Consider the following 19,494-nt stretch of genomic DNA (forward strand, 5'->3'; position numbering starts at 1 on the left):
TAAGCGTCTCATTGAGCAGTGATGAAGGCTCTGCTCCAGTCTGTGATGGTGCAGATTTACCGCCTCATCTACTGCTGTCATGCAATTTATCATTTAATTTAATAATAACTGGGAAAAAAAAACAAGATCAGGGACACAAGCAACTGGAATGAGCTTCCTCAGTTGGGTGCCTGCCTTTTGAAGAAAAGGTGAGGATCTTTGCGTCCAGGAGGACCCCGGAGTAGAGCCACTGGTCCTCCGTATTGGCACCAATCATCTGAGGCGTTATCACCGTGGCTCCCTGTCACTTCCTCTTAGAGGTGTCAAGGGGGAGCGTCTCTCTGGGAGACAGAGAGAACCCTGAAGGGACTCAGAAATAGCTGGAGGGATTAAATATCCTCTGTAGCCCGGGAACATCCAATAATTACTATCTGAAGGTTTTATTGAAATATGTCTAATGGTTAAAAAGATATTTTGCTAACAGACAGACGGCGTTGACTCGAATAGATATTCAGTGTTGTTCCTGATGTTGTTGCTCTGTGGCAACAACATCAGGAAAGATCTTTATCTTTTAGCTGTTGCTTGGAAGTGTCTATGAGGAGGGTAAGGTTTTGCTTTTTTTTTGGCTTGGTTCGAGGCTATTCAACTACTAAACAAGACATCTGTAAGGTCCTTACATTAGAAACATTTCTGAAATTCCCACAAGCGGAGAAAACCTCCCTCTCGACAGCATGGAGGATCCTCGGTTCCCTCCCTTCGCCTCCGTCCCTCACGCCGTCCAGACAGAGCTCCTTAGCGCCTTCACTTGAGACAGCCTTGCTCTGCACAGAATGAAGAATTGACTGGCTGTTTCACACAAGCTGTGTGTTGTTGGGTTTTTTTTCCTTCTTCTTCTTTTCTTACTAACACCAAAAAAGAAGCTGTCAGTGCCTTCTTCTGGCGCACAAAGGGCCGACGGTTTGAATAGCCGCCCTGGTGAGAGAAGCTGCAGGAATGCCTGGCATTGGAAGCTCGGATGTCTTTCAGCGAGAGTTTTTTTTTTGTTTTTGTTTTCGTTGTGCAAAGGGACCGGCGTGCATAGCTGCTCAGAATGAATCAGCCGTGCTCTCGAACCTACAATCAATGGGCCGCAAGGCTTTCGTCCATCTGCAGTCAAGAACGGAGCAGGCAGCTTGTTGCTCTGTGTGGTCCTCAGACACCCAGGGGATTCTCTGTTAGGCTTTCTGCTGAGGTCACTATTTCTGATTTATTCATTTATTTTTTGTGTGCATGTTTCTTTTATTACTTCATGTTTTCCTGCCATAATGTGCCTGACGGACTGTTTGGTGTTTTCATACTTTAGAGGTCTTGGATTAACTCGTTTCCTGTCAATCTTGATGGGCCAACACGGGTCTTAACACCTGATTTTATAAACCTCCTTCAAGCCGTAATTGCATTTTTTTCCTTCTTTTTTTTGCATTCTTGTCTACATATGACTTCCATATGCCTGAAGTTGGTGACAGCTTATGGTAGCTTTTGAGCAGCGGTGTTGGATTTAATTTTTAAAACCTTAAAAACTGCCATCATACGTGATCATCAGTGGTGTTGAACGGTCGAACGTGAAAGGTTTTACGACCCCAATTTAAAAAATAAGGTCAGGAAATTGTGTAAAATGAAACAGAAACAAAATGCAATGATTTGCAAATCTCATAAAGCCATATTTCATTCATAACATAAACATATCAAATGTTGAAACTAAAAAAATTGTACAATTTTTTTTAGTAAAAATGACGGAAATTTGGATTTTTGTGGCTGCAACACATCTTGCAAAAGGCTGGACAGGGGCAATGAAAGGCTGTAAAAGTAGGTGGTATGAATAAGAAACATCTGGAGGAGCGGTTTGCATCAAATTCGGTTTGTTGGCAACAGGTCAGTGAGAGGACTGAGCATAAACAGAACATTTTAAAAGAGGCTGAATCTCTCAGAGGTAAAGATGGACACAGGTTCACCGGTTTGTGAAAGAAGAACTGTCTATATTAAAGTGTTTTTCTCAGAGATTTGTGCAATTCTAGTTAAAAAAAAACAAAACAAGAAAACATTGGATTTCAGTGGATTAGACTGTCTGAAACTGTGACTGTAAAACGATCAGGACTGGTGTATGTATCCCCTCCCTCCTCTGCAGAACAACTGAACCAGTGGTGCTATTTGGAAACATCAGGTAGAGTGCCACTCGAATGCTTTCCACTCCAGGCTCCAGCACAGACAGACAGATGGTCTCGCAGTCCAGTGCTGCCGAACCAGAACTCGTCAGGAGACGAGACGACGGAGCCAATGTGGAAAGTCCAGCTACTCGTCGTTAACTAACCCAGCCTTCAGCGTTCGGCCGTTTTCCTCGTCTGCTCCGCTTCCGTCCGAATGTGAAACACCCCTGCTCCTCTGCGCAAAAGCCGCTGCGCACTGATCTGCCCTCCCACCCTTCCGTGGCAACTTTTTGGACTGTCGTCTTCTGGAGCTGACCCGCTGATGCTCCTCTCCTCTGCGCCTCCGTTTCCCTCCCTCTCTGAACGCAGACTTCCCTCTGAAAGCTTTTGATTGGAGCTTTCTCCCTCCCCCAGCCTCCTCCTGCTCCCGTGCCCCAGCGGTTTGGTGAACTGAGCCAGGACTTGGCCGCAGACTGCACCTCCTTTGGCTCTATTGGGGAAAAATAAAGCGGGGGACTGTTTTAAAAGGGAGGGTCACTGGTTCAGAGGCAGGGAGACACACATGTAGATGTGTGGCTAAGATGAGGGATGAATAGTCTCGAGTAATAAAACCTTACCATCGCTCTTGTTACTGTCAGTCTGTGGGACATGCATGCTACCACTGTCTGTTGTCTTTACTTATAAGAAATATTACCATTTAGGATGATGTAGGATGGCAAAATGCAGTTTGTTTCTGGATGGGAGCACCTTACGCTGCTTTTGATTTCAAACCGGTGCGCGAGGACAGAAGTTCTTCGAGTCAGAGTCACTTGTGTTGCGTCGCAGATGCATGCCACCCCAATTAACAGCAGCTGATGAAAGAAAATGAAAACATTTGTTCAGAGGATGAAACAACTTCGGTGCTGCTGCTGCTGCACGAAACGGCACAGCCAGACACCTACAGTCTTAACTAAGCTCCAGTTGGTCTGCAGATGTACCTTCACATGAGATGACAACAAAAACATCTTTTCCTGCACTTTGTTTAGTGTTAAACTGCTTTAAAGATCACAGAATATACACCAACAGGCAAAAGGCAGGTGATAATGTTTTTGCCCGTGTCTGTGTGTGTGTGTTAGCAAATTAGCTCATGTTAATTGACCATAAAAACTACAAAAATGGCTATAATCTGTCACATTTACAGGTATTGAGCTAAAGTTTGACGTGATAGTAGCTGAGAGTCGTCCCCAGCGCAGACTCCGAGAGCTACTCATCGTGCAACAACTTTGCTTAGACCTTAGCAGACACCTGTTGGAGTCATCGCTGTCTGTCTGTTAGCAAAATACCTCACGAACCACTGGATGCACGTCTCCAACCGTTTATCTTTTCAAGTCAACCCAATTCAAGATGGCTGCCGCAGTTAATCAAGCTCGGTCAAGGCAGAAACGGTTTAAAAGTCAGTCAGAGAATCTGATGTGGTAGTAGCTGAGAGCGATTCCCCACACATGTTCTGAGCACCAACGAGTCACACGTGATGTTTATTTTTTACGGTTTGACCAAAATGAGATAGTCTTAGTTTGAAACTCTGGCTTGAAAAGCTTTTAATTATTTTTGTGACAGTTGGGAAGCTCTTTAATTTGTTTTGACCGGGGTGGTTGGCTCTGCTTATTCACAGTTGTCGTGAGGTGGCAGAGCTAAAAAAATAAATAAATAAAACGACGTCAAGAGGTAGAGATAAACTTGGGTCCACGTGGAAGCACAGAGCTTCAGAGTTTTGCACTTGTTACCCTTCAGTGAGTAAAATGCGTATGTCCTGGCATTTAACGCCTTTATCCAGATGTTTTAACAATATGTTCCAGCTTTGTTTGTTTGACTCTAATGTTGGGAGCTCCTAAATGGGATATTACAGCGACTCAACAGAATTAGGCTTACTGTACTTTGGTCAAATCTAATGTCGTTCCTTCCCACATTTTGGTTTTTTTTTTCTCTTTCAATCTGTTTCCAGCGAGGGTCGTGTGGAAGTGGTGGGAGGCGGCAGTCTCCAGCTCTCCAATATCGCAGAGGAGGATGCTGGTGTGTACACCTGTGTAGCGGAAAACCCCAACTCCACCATTGAAGCCCAGGCCCAGCTCACAGTTCAAGGTAAAGTTTCAGCCTGCGTCGCCTTACATTTTCCCATATGAACAAATGTAAATAAAATAAATGAATAGTTGGAGCATCCAGTTGAAGCAGTCTACAGGGGAGGAAACAAACAAAACAAAACAAAGGAATCTCTCAAATGCCAAAAGGAATGAAGGAAAAATGATGCGTGTAATCAGAAAATTCATCACAGGATTTAAATCATGCTGTCGCGCTTGCAAATCAGCCGGTACCGGAGGACATTAGTGGCTTTTATTTTTTTAGGAATAAATTTGACGCAAAGTGCCGGTTTCTGGCTAAATGAAAGCACAAATTGGAATTTCGTGAGGAGCGGAGGTAAGCCACGATGCCGGAGCAGAGAGAAGCCCGGTCTCTCCAGATCCTCCTGAACTCTCAAGCACATGCCCGCGTCAGCCAAAACAATCTCATTTCATCTTATTACGTTTGGAGATGAGGTTATTAAGAGCCACCTCCCCCCCCCCTCCCCGGACACCATAGCTCCGATATGAAGCAGAGCCGGAGAGAGTTTAGTTTGAAGGGAAACGAAACAAGGTGTTGGGGGGTTTTTTTGCGTGCAAACGATGCAGGGGTAGAGGAGAACGAGCATGAGACGTGCCGACAGGCCGACCGAACTCGGGCTAAGTGATTGCACTGTAAATGTTGTCATGGGCACAGACGACCCGTGTGTTTTCCAAGTGCAGCGAGTCGACAGGATTTGGTTTGAAATAACTTTGAAACGGGGGGAACACCCCAAGGCTCATTCCAAAGGTTTACTGCGTTTCACACACACAGACACACACACAAATATGCGCACACAGCGCCACAACCCCTTTTTCTTCTCCGAATCCCTTCATCTCCCGGTCACCCTTCAACCTTCCTTTCATCGCTTCCCGTCACTCGCTGTGATTAAAGGGAGGGGTGTGGGGGGCGTAATGGAAAACCTGGGATCAGGTCACAGGAGTACACCTGACTTCATTCGTTTCTTACTCTTCGAAGACTGTCAAAGAAAAAAAAAACAACAGAAAGAAATTCCCTCTAAAACCCTTCGTGCTTCTCAGCTCGAGCCGTCCACTGTCAGGGTGACAGGGCGGCGGAGGATTGATCAGCACCTCTGGAATGTTCCTGAAAGGCAGCTGTCCCCCTGTACTCCAATAAAGCGCTTTGATTAGTTCCTAAGTTGTAGACTCTCAGGGCTAATTGCATTTGTTTCCAACCGCATGCAAGAAGAAGCCAGACCGTGGCATTGATTTACTCCCCTGACAACAAAAGTGACACTAGAAAGGTCAACTGATTCCCTCAATAAGTACTTGAGCCTGTAAAGGACACTCCAATCAATGTGGTTGGAATCTATACTTACAGCAAAATAATTTTTTCTATGACTAGACATCCGATGGAACACCTCAAGGGCCTTTGTTTCTGGACTAACAAGAGGAAATTGTATGTTTAGATTGAGTGGCTTTTCATAAACACTGGACGTCTTGTTCGAAGGAAGAGATGCAGAAAGCCAGCTCGGGTGGGGTGGGGTGGGGTGGGTGGGGGGAGGGGGGTGCTGGACTCCACCTGGAGATGGCTGGAGGGTTTCTGATGCAGCTGCTGCTCATATGTAGAGAAGAGCGACATGTAATCGTTCGAACACCGTCAGCCAGACGTTCACGGCCTCGTACTGGAGGCATTCCCAAGCAGGACTTAAAATTCCCTTAGAGACTCCGGCACCTTTGACGTGTGTTCAACCCTTCCTTTAAACAGTTCGAGCTCAACGGCAAAAAAGCGAAACATGACAATTTATGTAACGGGTGCAGACATTCAGACATGGTAGAAGAAAGCGTGGTCTCTTTTATTACAGGCCCTAAAAATTGATAAATGGACGAAAATATGACAGTTGGGCTCATCGTCGGCATAAAGGACATGAATTCACTTCCCGCTGTGCTTAACAAGCTCCAGGTGGGGTAGAGAAATTCAGAACTTCAAATAAAAAAATTAAAAACCCTCTATTGTTATTTAGACAGCCCAATCCCTAACTGTCAATGTTAAAACACAAATACACAAAGTATGCAGTGATCCTTTTTTATAAGTAATGGTGAATGGCTGGAATTCATTTATCTGCATGGTAACAGTTGTTACAACCCATGGATATAAAACTACACACCAAGGGTAATGTTTAAAGGTAAATACACTACCACCAGTTACCAAATACCACTAATTCTACTCTGACATCTTGACCTTATAGACACCATTATATTAACCATACTTAAAAAATCTTTGCCTTTAGTAAAACTTAAATTTGTACACTTTCATGCCTAAATAGCTGGAATGTAGCAAAGACTGAGCACTGATGGCTTTTTATTACTTACTGTTATATCTATCTATCTATATATATAAATATATAGATAGATAGATATATCTTTGTCTCACTGAAGACAGAAGAGGGTTAAATGCGGAAGTCGGTCATGTTGTACAGTAAAGCTTTATTGTTGTCTGCAAACAAATAGCCTTAAAAGGACCATCTGTGTGTGTTTAAAACCCAATCTGTGGCAAAGAAATGTGATGAAAAAAAAAAACCTTAGAAATCCATTCATGCGACATTTCTGTTTATGGTCCTGTTTTGTTAAATCTACAGGAAAAAAAAAAAGAAAATAAAACGTTACCGGAACAGAACCTTTGTGCAAACTGTGGCTAATTTAGAAATTCAGCCGAGCGCACTGCAGACAAGAACGTCTTTGTTTTCCTGGCTGCCAGTTGCGGACCTGTCGAGGAAACTGGCGATGAAGGCAAAACGGCGCCTCGTAGATAATGTCGCCGGCTCTTCACGAGACAGCGCTGCGTTATCCAAGAACAGTGTGCTTTATCTTCTTCATAAAATACTATGAAATGTCAGGGAGTTTAAGAGGATTAGAGTCTCTTTTTTTTTCATGTAGATCCAACCATTGCCTGGAATAGTAGCTCAGCTAATAAAAAACTTTTTCCTACAACCAGGTAGGAAATATGGAAGATTGCGAAGCAAGTGTTAACAGAAGTATTAAAGCCACTCAAGTCATATCTTGACACCTCGTGTGTGTGGTGTCAACACACTTGCATGTGTTTCTGTGATAACTGTGAGTGTGTGTGTGTGTGTGTTATGTTCAGTATGACTTTGGTTTGACATCTCACCCTCTATTAGAGCTGGCAAGAGAATGAATGAGACCAGAGGAGGCAGCAGCTTTTGATTACGTCGTTGCGTGACTTGAGCATCACCCAAACCTGGTGTGTGTGTGTGTGTGTCCGTGCCGTATAAAAATAGCATGTAACCCGTTTGTTGCCAGTTTTATGGGGCTCCGAGTCAGTGGTCTGCGTCGATCATGCCCTTATTCTGTCGTGTCATCAACTTAATCGTTCTTTCCATGTGCCGCGCCGCCGCCATGCAGGAAATCTCTGACCTCCCCCACGCCCACTAAAACGCTTTTTTATATGAGCAGCCTCCTCTGGATTTATAGCCTTAGTTGTCAGGAGTGTTTCTAACCTTATCATAATGGGTAAAAGCAAACAACGTTTAGATTAATGGCGTTTGTAGCAAAAGTAGACTGATGCACATGTATAATGAAAAGGCCTAGCCTTCCTTAAAGGAGTTCATAACTCGCATTTCTTCTCGCGTGGTCTGTTAGCGCTCAGCGCATGTGTTGTGAATCACTATCAGCTACCACCACGCCGATTTCTAGCTCAATATCTGGAGCATTTGCTGAGCTGTAGACGTCTTTGTTGCAGCTAATGTTGATTAGTTGAGGCACCCAACGTAAATTGGGCAGACTACAAAAGCTAATCGGTTGTAAATGTATAACCAGTTTCATTGAAATCCACCCAGTGGTTTATGAGATATTTTGCTAACAGACAAACAGGGTGGACTCCAGCAGTTAATGTCAAGGTTTCGGGCAAAAGCTGCTGCTCAATGTGCTGCGCTCAAAATATGCATTGAGGACAATGGTCAGCTACTATCACAAGACATTTCACCTGGATATCTGCAACATGAGCTAAGTTGTAGCCATTTTTGTGTTTTCTAAGCTCAACTGACTTTAATTCAGTTCAATAGGTAACTAGTTGTAGATGGATAACCATTGATCGCCTTCTGATAGTTCCATTAAAGTCTATTCAGTGGGTCTAACAATCAGACTGGGTCGATTTCAGTAGTCGATGGCACAGATCTTACACAATCCGTTAGCCTTCAGAGTAGAAGTTTGGGCTCAGTCTCAGCTACCGCCACACCCAACCTTGGCTCCATATCTGAAAAGTTGCTTGAGTTATACCACATTTTTTTGAGTTTTCCAAGGTCAGTGGGCTGTGGCGGACATCTTGAATCGGCTGGATGCTAACCCGTTTTATTAAAACTTGTTCCGGGGTTCATGAGCCACACAAACAAAGGCTAGTTTGCCCCCCTGAGCTAAAACGGACGAATTTTGATTTGTCAACTAAGCTTAAATTGTATTCCCCCCCCCCCCGCTACGTACAGAACTAGTTCCCTGTAAATGATGTGTGGCTGAATCACAGATCTGATCAAATCTTTGGATTGGAGCAACATTTTTGGCTCACAGTGCAGCCCGCCCTGCTTCCCTCCCTGTGGTGTCATGGAGCCATTTTGTTTTGGCTGAATTATAAAAAGAAACTTTCCATCCTGCTAAAAGAACTAATCTGATGGAGCCAAAAATACTCACACACACACTGTCTCACTCACTCAGGGGCACACACCTTTTCTCTTTGTCGTGGGGGTGGGGGGAGTTATCTCAACCAGGTGTTTCTGTCTGATTGTCATCTCTGCCGCTGCAGTTGCTGTTTACCTCAGATAGAAGCGCATTTACATGATACCAGGCGATAGCGGCGTTGTAATAAATCCAAGTGTTTTTTGGTGTGTGTTAGTGTGTCCCTTGTCAACACATCTGTTGCAGGGTTCTTATCCAGCTCGGTGCATCTTATCTGGCGTGTCGGAGAGGAGGCGAAACTCCACCCGACAGCGACGTTACTGTTCAAGTGCAGTGATTGGCGATCATCTCGGGACGGGGGGCGGAGGGAAAGGGATTAATCTATATGTTACCCGGGAAGGAAAGCTGCACTTACCGTCTTTTGCAAAACAGATGACGCGTTTCAGCCTTATTAAAATGTCTGAATGTTTAATCCCACCTGTTGCTACGCACATCACATTTAGGATGGATGACCTTCATGCGAGATCTCATTACAGCATCGTCTCGTTTCTGCAGTTTCCTTTTGAAAATTTTATTCAGACAGATGATCTCGCTTACAAGAGAGACCTGCAACACTAAACATCACTCACACAAAAATAACAACGCTTTAATCACAAAACCTTATCTTGACAGAGTTGAAGCAAAACCTATAAATGAGGAACAGCTCAACAGAGAGAAGCGGATTGAAAAGGAAGCCTCAGACAAACACTCGCGGCGTGAAAAACTGTACGTCTTAGCCGAAAAAGGCTCGAACTGTGAGGGGCAGAACGCTCAGATGGTCACACGTGGGAATGTTCATTATTTTTACAGTGTATGATGAAGGAGATGGAGGTTTAAAGCTACCGCTTCCAGTTTTGAAGAGAAGAGTTTTAGCTAAAAATATAGTTAAAGTCTACGGAAGCTTAGGTGTGTGCACTCTGCACTTGGAGTACATTTAAGAGAAAATCAGAAGTCCAAACACAGCGAGAAACACACCGATGTCACCGATAAGTATATGTACATACAGAGATAATGGGACGGTGTGTTTGCAAAAGATTTGAAAACTTTCAACGGTAAAACTAATTGGGATTGTGGAAGAACTGTAATATATATATGTATCAAAAATGGCAGTTCAGTCATGTTAAGTCCAGCTTTCCGTGACCCGTTCAAACGTTGGATGGTGTTTCTGCTGTGAAGTCTGTCTGAGCTGCAGAGCTCCAAACATGGCTGCGTGCCCATCGTTGTGCATGGGGAAATTTCTGTCTCTGTTGTCCAACTTACTGTTAATAAAAGTCAAACCACACTATTCTAAACAAAGCCGCACATTTTGATGTATAATTTACATGTTTTTTTTTTTTTTTTTCTCAAAGCCGCGGGGTGTGAAAACGGACAAAGACTGTGTGTGAAGTGGAATGGGATGCTAGAAATGGTGCTTCAGTGCTTCTACAATATTTACAACGAAGCCAGCGTCGTTTGAGTTTTTGTTGTTTTACTGTCTGTCATACTTTCAGCGCAGTTCCAGCCAACTGAGGGATCTGTTTTGAAGCTGCGCTCTAATGTGGGAGCAGAGGAAATGCATCAAACTCCTTTTGTCTGGCAGCTTTTGCGAGCTTTGCCTCAGCATGTCACGGGCAAACTTCATGCATCTGCTTTCACTCACTGCTTGGAATTTCAGAACCAACGGGAGTCCACAAAAACACCCAGACGCTGAAGAGCCCCTCCACGACTTTGCCTTTGGCAGTATCTGCTCATTTGGTAGGAATGCAAACATTAAGCATCGTAGTTCCAGCCTTTTGAAGCTGTTTGTTTTGGCCGGGAAAGGAGGTAAAAGAGGAACAGTGAAGTTGTGTGAAGCTGATTCAGCATTCAGTCTGTTTATTTTTTAATTTTTCCACACGTTTTTGCAATTGTGTCTTAGTACTTTTCTACATATTTAACCTAATTTATAATCATTTTCCCCACAGAAATATTATTGGGAGATTTCTTAAAATAATTCAAAACACATTGTTCTCTTTGTAATCTGCATTAGCAAGCTTACTCTGTTTTTGCCTTCTTATGCCACCTTCAGCTTTTAGCTAGCTTTTTGCAACTTTTAGCTTTTAGGTAGCCCTTTTATACTCTTAGTTTTTAGCTAGGCTCAACTATCCTTTTGTTACTGTTATCTTTTAGCTAACGTTCTGCTTTTTTGGCTAAGTTTTTAATGCATTTAGTTAACATTTTCAGTTTTAACTGGCACTTTGATACGTTTAGCAAGGTTTTGGTGCAATTACCTAACCTTTTACTACTTGTAGCTTTTAGCTAGCACTTTGACACTTGTAGCTTTTAGCTAGCACTTTGACACTTGTAGCTTTTAGCTAGCACTTTGATACTTGTAGCTTTTGGCTAGCACTTTGATACTTTTAGTTTGCAGCTAATTCTGGTATTCTTTTTGCTACTGTAAGGTTTTGCTAACTTGTTGCTACTTTTATTTTATTTATTTATTTCAAACATGTATACATAACAAAACAAAAACAAACAAAAAAATAATAGTAATAACAAAAAAAATTAACAAAATGTAACATATTTGAAAAGGAATGGGAAGAAGTAAAAAACTTATTTAATCCCACCCTTCTCCAAAGCTTATTAAAAATAATATTAAATTCTTATTTTTCCTTATTCTAAGTCACAATTTCATAAAGACAAAAACAATAATATCCTCAACTACTAAAATAAATTAAATACCGAAAATATATTATAAAGATAAATGTGTATATGCACACTTTTGGCTAGCTTTTTAATGCATTCAGTCAACTTGTTACTACTCTTCACTTTTACCTAGTAGTTTGATAAATTTGCTAGTATTTGGTGCAAATAACTAACATTTTACTACTTTTAGCTAGCGTTTTGATACTTTTAGTTTTTAGCTAGGCTTGGCTATCCTTTTGTTACTGTTATCTTTTAGCTAACTCTCTGCTTTTATTTTGGCTTTCTTTTTGCTGCATTCAGCTAAACTTTTTCTACTCTTCACTTTTAACTAGCATTTTGATACTTTTAGCATTTAGCTACCCGTTGGCTGCTTTTAGCCGTTTGCTCCTTTTTGCTTTAACAACTCAGTTTCTTCGGCAAATTTCAGTGAAGTCTTTCATCACTTAGTATTCACAGTGCATTTTCGCCATTTTTTCTGGTTTATTTTTGACTTCTTTAAAAAAAAACGTAACACAGCGAACGGCGTCTTTCTTCGGTTTTTGACACAAATATTTTTATTAGCGCCAATTAAAAGCGGCTGGACTTTTCTCTCAGTTTATTTCTAAATACCAGTGAAGCCTCAAGTAAAATAATCAGCTCACAGCCCCCCTTTAGGGAGCCGTGTGGGGTTTTGTTTTAACAAGCTCACAGTGAGACACGCACATGACCTTTTAGTGGCCCTCTTTCAGTAGTTCACTGGAGTCAGTCTGCTTTAAAGCTTCTTTAACTAAGCTACAGTCTGGAGAGATGAAAACCAGCCCCGAAGTATCGCTTCTGCACTTCTTTCAGCCGCTCCTTCAGATTTGTCTTGATGTTTTGTTTTGTTTTTTTTTTTTTTCTTTTTTTGTATCTGCATTTCCTCGTGTTGTTGTTTTTCTGTTTCTGTCACATTTTTCTTTCATTAGAGGGGATTATTTGCCTCGCAAAAACAAGCCGGCTTGTTTAGAGATTCCCTCCGCTTCGAGAGTTAGGCATCTGACAGAAAACAGAGGCAGGCTCGCCATGTTTCATATCGTCTGTGTGATTAGAAGGGTTATATACCATTCTGGATTTGGACAGATTATTGTGAGCCATTGCTGTCAATCACGTTATGTAGAATAAAAGCCTAGCATTCCTTAAAGGAATACATATCGACCACTACATTGTATGCCAAGGTGTTAAACTGATATTATTTTATGTTGACAGGGGACTGAGTTTGCTCCGTTTTGATCGAATCTTGTAAATAATATTGCAAGAACTTGTGAGACGGTGCTTGGAGTATATGATGAGGGGGACTCTCAGCTTCTGCCACATCCGATTTTAGCTCAGTGACTGTCAAATTGACCGAATTGTAGCAATTTTTGTGTTTTCCGAGGTCAGTTAGCTACGCTGGCCATCTTAAATTGGGTTGGCTTCAAAAGTAAATCAGCTGTTGATGTACAATCAGTGATTACTTTCCGAAGGTTTCATTGAAATTCATCCAGTGGTTCATGAGATATTTTGCCAACAGACAAACAGGGTCGACGTCAACGGTTAATGCCGAGGTTTTAAGCGAAGAGGTCACGCAGTGCGTAGAGCTTGGAGTGTGTGTTGGGGCTCAGTCCCAGCTACTGCCACGCTAAATTTTAGCTCACCGTCTGCAAAACTGACCACGTTAAGAGCGTTTTTTAGTTCACTAAAATTGCTAAACATTCACGCCGTTTTGCCTTAGATGGTGGGTCATAAAAAAAATGTTTAAAAAAAAGTGAAGGATCACAGAGCTGGACAAGCTGAGGCGCCTGTCAACCAAACGTGCCCTTTTACATCCACCCTTTTAGTATCTGATGAATCATTTTTGGGACGTGCATCAAAAATTGAAACGCGAACGACTAATCACGACAACATTTAAAGCACACCGCATCAGCCGTGAAAAGGGAAAAACAAACAAACAAACAAAAAAACAAGCATCTGTCATGTTGGAAGGTGTCCAGTCCCACACACACACACACACATACACGTAAATTGAGTCAGTTGGGTGTTTCAGCTCGGCGTTCCTGACACACCAAAAGGAAAAGCAGCCATTCCACCTGTCTCCTTCTTAGGCAGTTTGGTGTTGCCCTAGGTTGATTAGCTGTGGCAGCCATTTTGAACTACATCAACTCCACAAGTTAATCAGTTGTTGATGTGCATCTAATAGTTACTTTCTGAGAGTTCCTTTAAAGTCTGTCCAAGGGTTAATGAGATATTTTGCCAACAGAAAGGCAGGGTTGACTCCAATAGTTAATAATCATTTTTAAGTTGAGATTTTGTGCAATCTGTGAGAGCTCAGACTATGTGTTTGGGATGATTCTCAGCTACTACCACAACAGGTTTTAGCCCAATATCTGAAATATTGACGGAGTTATAGCTATTTGTGTGTTTGGTATGGTCAGTTAGCTGTGGCGGCCATCTTGAATCGGTTTGACTCCAACAGTGAATGAGTTGTAGATGTACATCCAGTAATTATTTTCCTAAAATTTCATAAAGATCCATCTAGTGGTTCAAGAGATATTTTGCTAACAGACAGAAACACACGTACGTCCACGCGCACACATTGACACGGGGGGAAAATCTTTTTTGCCTGCCTTTTGCCAGTTCGAAATGAGTTTAGTTATTTCACTTTATTTCTACAGAAAAAAAAAAAAGATTAAGACTACAGTTTGAATTTTGAGCCATCTAGAGAGACCCGGCAGTTTCAGTCGTCCAACAGCAGCTTGTCTGGCATTTTGCTGCTGAATCAGATTTTTTTTTCTTTTGGGTAAGAGACTGGGAAGTGGTCTCTCGTGTATACGGAGCGAGTTTTTTGAAAAGGACACTTGCTTTGGTGGTGAAAGTCTTCCCTCTTTTTGCTCCCGAAGAAAACTGATAAAACGAATTGAAGGTCGACTGTATTTTGTTATAACGTATGTGAGAGTAAATTGCTCCATCAGGCAGGTGGTAAAGACTTGACCTTAAGCCTGCTGCTGCACGGAAAGTGAGCCAAAAAAAACCCAAAAAAAACCCCACAACGGAGCGTTCCTCTCTGCTGCTAATAACCGGTCAACTCGTGTGAATTACCGCAAAATAGATGCTAATAAGTAGCTATCAGAGAGCCCAGGAGGATGATGGGAACGCTGCAGATACACACCAATAATCCGGCCATGTAAATTGTGGTCAGCGAGGTCGCTGCTTATCAGAGAACGCACAGTGGCGAGCGCGCGCGTGTGTGCGTGCGCGCAGGCTCGCGCGTCCAATTACAGGGAGAGGACGGGGCCCGGGTGCTGCGCTCCCTCTGACCTTGTTCCAGGACAGATTGATGAGGCTCTGGATCCAGACTGAATCGCTCCTTTCTGGCCCTCATTACCAGGTCGTGGAGCTCTGCGAGCACTCTGCTGAGCCGGCGCGGCGTGGTGTCAGACTGTTCTGGACGGCAAAGAGGCGATGCCTGCCGCCCCCCCAGAATAAATCAGACTATAAGTCGTGTGTTTCCGTGGTTCTGTGCAGCGTTTGGGGGAAGTAATCGCTGTGCTTGCTCTTGTTTTGCTTGTGCACTTACAGGGGGGAAGCGTGGCGCCTTCTGTTGGTATCAGGGAGGTCGCCTTTCAATTAGAGGACTGCGGGGGTTTGATCCCCGTCCCCTGCGGCGTGTCCTCGAGCATGACCCTGTCACCCCTCCAAATTTCTTTGCTCTCTTGTGTTTCCTTTTTATTTTATGTATTTATTTTCCTAAAAAAGTTGCAGGTGGCACTAAGGTTTGGACGTTGTTGCAGCTCGGAGTTGGTTTTGTCTGGTGTGAGCCCCGTTTCCATAGCGATGAGAATAACGGGGTGCGGTGTCCGTCCACTCCTTTTTCTTGAAACCGCACGAGCCGAGTAGAACAGACAAAATATTTCTCTCTATTGGAGGATCATGCGTAGGAGCAGAGAGAAGGTTTTAACAAAGGGGTTACCTGTGACCTTGACCTTTGACCCCATGAACCTTGAAATCAACAGGCATCTTGTGTGACCCATGAGGTGTCCAGCTGGGCAGTTTGACATTCCTACATTACACTGCTGCAGAGTTAGAGCACCAGGTCAACTGTGACCTTGACCTGTGACCTTGAAATCAATGGTGATCAACCTTGACCTAAGAGATGTCCAGTTGTGTGGTTTCATATTTCTACGTTACATGGTGGCACAGTTGGCGCACAGGGTCATTTGTGACCTCATCTTTGACCCCCGTCACCTTGAAATCAACAGTGATCACCCCTGACCCATGAGGTGTCAATGAAGAATAAAACACTAAACCCCAAATATTGATAAAATGACATATTTTGCACATCGTCACTTGTGCCTTTTTTAAAGACCACACAGTGAAAATAAGCCTAATTCTTATTTGTATTGAGTTTCTGTACACAGATTAGACTGTTTTTCTTTTTTATGGTTCTAAAAGCAAGAGTACATTTAATTTTTTTTTGGTTTTGATTTGTTTTCTGTCTCTATTTTTAGAATGATCAGATTGATTGCGCTTCTTTTTTTTTCCTCCCCAAACATTCAATGTCAAGGAGCGATCTGGAAACACAAAAACAAGCCAACACTTTAATTTTTTAAATATCATTATAATTTACCAAGAGGAAATACTAAGAGAGATGTACATTTTCAGATTTTTTTTTTAATTCTAAACTCTGATTACTTTACAGTCAAATTTGATTCATTTTGTTTTAGTCCTATTGAGCTGAGGAGGGGCCAGAAAGATGATCTTCCCAAAAAGTAGGGGGGGGCGTGGTGAAAATGGACCACTGTGTTTACATTGTTGGTGTAGGATTGACCATGTGAACGTGCTGCTGTGTTTGTAGAGGGTGAATTATTTAAATGTGGTACAGAGAAATCTAATTTTTACCGTTTACAGTGTTTGTGTAACATTGTCTCCTGGTTTTAAACCCCGCCTTCTCCTCCCTGGTGTCTGCAGTTCCTCCTCAGTTCGTCAAGCGGCCAGCCAACACCTACGCCCACGAGTCCATGGACATCGTCTTCGAGTGCGAAGTGTCGGGCTCCCCGGCCCCCACCGTCAAATGGGTGAAGAACGGCGACGCGGTCATCCCCAGCGACTACTTCAAAATCATCGTGAGTCCGCCCGAATCCCACCTCACTCGCAATGTGATCCCGCCGCCGCCAGTTTAAGTTTTTTTTTTTTTTTTTTTTTTTTTTTTTTGCCAGCATTTTAAACCCTTTTTTTTCTGCTTCCTGCAGAAGGAGCACAACCTGCAGGTCCTGGGCCTGGTGAAGTCAGACGAGGGCTTCTATCAGTGTCTGGCGGAAAACGATGGCGGGAACGTCCAGTCGAGCGCCCAGCTCATCATCTTGGATCACGGTACGCCGCGCACCGAGAAGCTCTAGTGTGCAAATTAGATTTGTTAAATCGGGAAAAAAAACAAAAAACAATCAATCTTTGCTTGACAAGATGGCAAGACTGCAAAACTGATGAGGTGCTTTTAAGATAAAACGATCGATATCTCGAACTGTGCCAGATCGTTTCTTTTTGCGAAACACAAACATCTGTTCGTGGCAGTTGGAACATTAGCAGTCGTCCTTGAACCCCCTTCCGGTGGATTGTTGAGGCTTTTCCAAGCCTGTAGCGTGAGCAGACGCTGGAATGAAACCACTGGGAACGACAGGAGCAGGGGTACGTCTGGGCCAAACGAGGCTCGGCCCATTCCACATCTCATGCTACAAAAATCTTCGCTTTTTTTGTTTGTTTACTTCAAATGTACGAACAAGTATTGTTCGATGTAAAACCTAAGGAGAAGGTTTATTAAAGTCAAATTTCAGATTTTTAACGTGCTGCTGAAGCAGGACTTGGTTCGATTTACCCAAGGGGGGAAATGGAGGTTTGATCCCTTATCTTTATAAAAAAAAAAAACCTTCTAATCTATTAGTTGAACAGAATGTTGAATTAGGTTGAGTTTTGATTCATTTTTATATCTAATAATCTATATCTCAAGAAAAAAAAACAGCCTGGAAAATTTGTATATTTCTGGTGAAACTATTATCAGTTCTGTCTTTAATCCCAGTGAGGAACGGACCTGTGTGGTTCTGGTAAAGGGCCATTTGCTCCAGAACCTTTTGTTTGTAACAGTTTATTACAAATCCTGGACTGAATGTAACTGATTTGATTTACATACACATTAAAGATGGCAGACACTGTGTCAAGATGGGGAAAATACTAAAATAATTGGAGGACTTTTGCAAAAAGCTGAAGTAAAAAAAAAAAAATTGAATTGCTACTATATAATCCACACTCTGGCTAGAAAAGTTAGAATAGAAAGTTAGTTGAGAAAACCTGAAAAAGTATACACTAAATACTATATTTACGATAAAGATTATGTACAAGTAAACGTATGTAAATGGCTCTATGAAAACAGAAATATTAAGAAAAAGCAGAATATAAACAGAAGTGATGCAGTCCCAGGAGGTTTCGTGCTTCAAATATTGGAAAAACAAAAGTAATATTTCAACCTTGTTCAAATTGACATCAGCTTTTTCCAGAAACAATCTCTCCAGGACCATTAAGAGCTGGCGCTAATGAACTTTTTTTTTAGCAATAAAAACTTCAACAAAACAAGATTTCGAACCATCAAACTGATGAGGTATGCTGACATCACTGTTCGCTCACTCTGTATCAGTTTGTTGTGGAGGATAATGAGTTTCAACCAAGTGTGATGTAACACCCCCCCACCCCCCTCAATTACTTGTAGCAGGTGGCGGTGGCGACTGACTGCTGGCCCCCCTCAGCCCCCCTCGTACCCCCGGCTGTGTCTTCCCCACCGATTGAGGGAGACACTAAGTCAGAAATAATGATGACCTGCGGCTCATTGGGCATGTCTGCGCGTGACGCTGCTGATGACGGTCTGGCTGCTTTACATGGCCTCGGGTCGGTCGGGTTGTTTAAGATGAACGTGATGGATCACTGAGGCGGCAGGAGGGCTTCTTTCACACGGGGTTAGCCTTGAGCCAAGCTTCGAAGGAATTAATCTTTTCTTCATGTTAAAACAAAAAACAAAGAAACTATTCAGATTTTTTTTGTCCTACGGGATGTGTAGAGTTCATCTGCCTCAGTCGAACATATTTACCACCACAAAGTTGTTATTTTGTGTATCTATGTTTATTCGTGTGTAGCATTCAGTTACCGTCTGAGACTTAGATGACTGATGTAGAAAAAGTAAAACAAATTTGCTGTGATGTTTATTCCTTTCTGCAAATGGTGTTGACACGTTCACGTCAGCGCCGCCTGCACATGCCTATCCTCACAACATCAAAGCAGCCGACTCTGTCTGAGATTCAGTTCAGGACTTTGAATTGCGGCTCCCTGAGCTCATGGTCGATAACCGATAATTAGCGGCCAACGCCAAAAGGCGAAAAGGTTGCAGAAAATGGTTGTAGCTTTGTCTGGGTGCATTCATCTGTTAGTTGTTTTTGTGTGTGTGTGTTTTAACAAAATATCTCATGAACCACTGGACATCGTGGTAATCACTGGCTGTACATCTGATTACCTTTAGGGTTCAACTCCATTCAAGATGGACGACTCAGTTAAGTCACCTTAGCAAACACATACATGGCTGTGGGTTTTGCAGATATTGAGCTAAAGTTTGTTGTGGTAGCAGAAGAGGGTCGTCCCCGATACCAATATCCAAGCGCTTATAAAACGCACAAGATCTCACACCGTCAACTGTCTTTTTTCATTTTTTTAATTTAATTTTCTTTTTTTACAGCTCTTTGTTACAACACAGGCGGAATCACGCCGCTCTTCTCAAAGCCTTCGCTTCCCGCGCCGAGCTCGAGTGTGTCCTGCGCCCCCCCCCC

The 19,494-nt window shown here is 42.8% G+C and overlaps 1 protein-coding gene across 1 annotated transcript in view; it reads left to right on the forward strand.

Annotated features, from left to right (window-relative positions):
• The window catches only part of neo1a (neogenin 1a), a gene marked incomplete in the record, with an annotated part of 189,449 nt that overhangs the window by 114,126 nt on the left and 55,829 nt on the right, over positions 1-19,494 (forward strand). The window contains 3 exon segments of the mRNA XM_025005509.2: positions 4,141-4,277; positions 16,604-16,758; positions 16,885-17,005. Of these exon segments, the coding sequence (XP_024861277.1) occupies positions 4,141-4,277; positions 16,604-16,758; positions 16,885-17,005 (413 nt within the window).

The sequence above is a fragment of the Kryptolebias marmoratus genome, linkage group LG15, assembly GCF_001649575.2.
Source record: "Kryptolebias marmoratus isolate JLee-2015 linkage group LG15, ASM164957v2, whole genome shotgun sequence".
NCBI classification, from domain to species: Eukaryota; Metazoa; Chordata; class Actinopteri; order Cyprinodontiformes; family Rivulidae; genus Kryptolebias; species Kryptolebias marmoratus.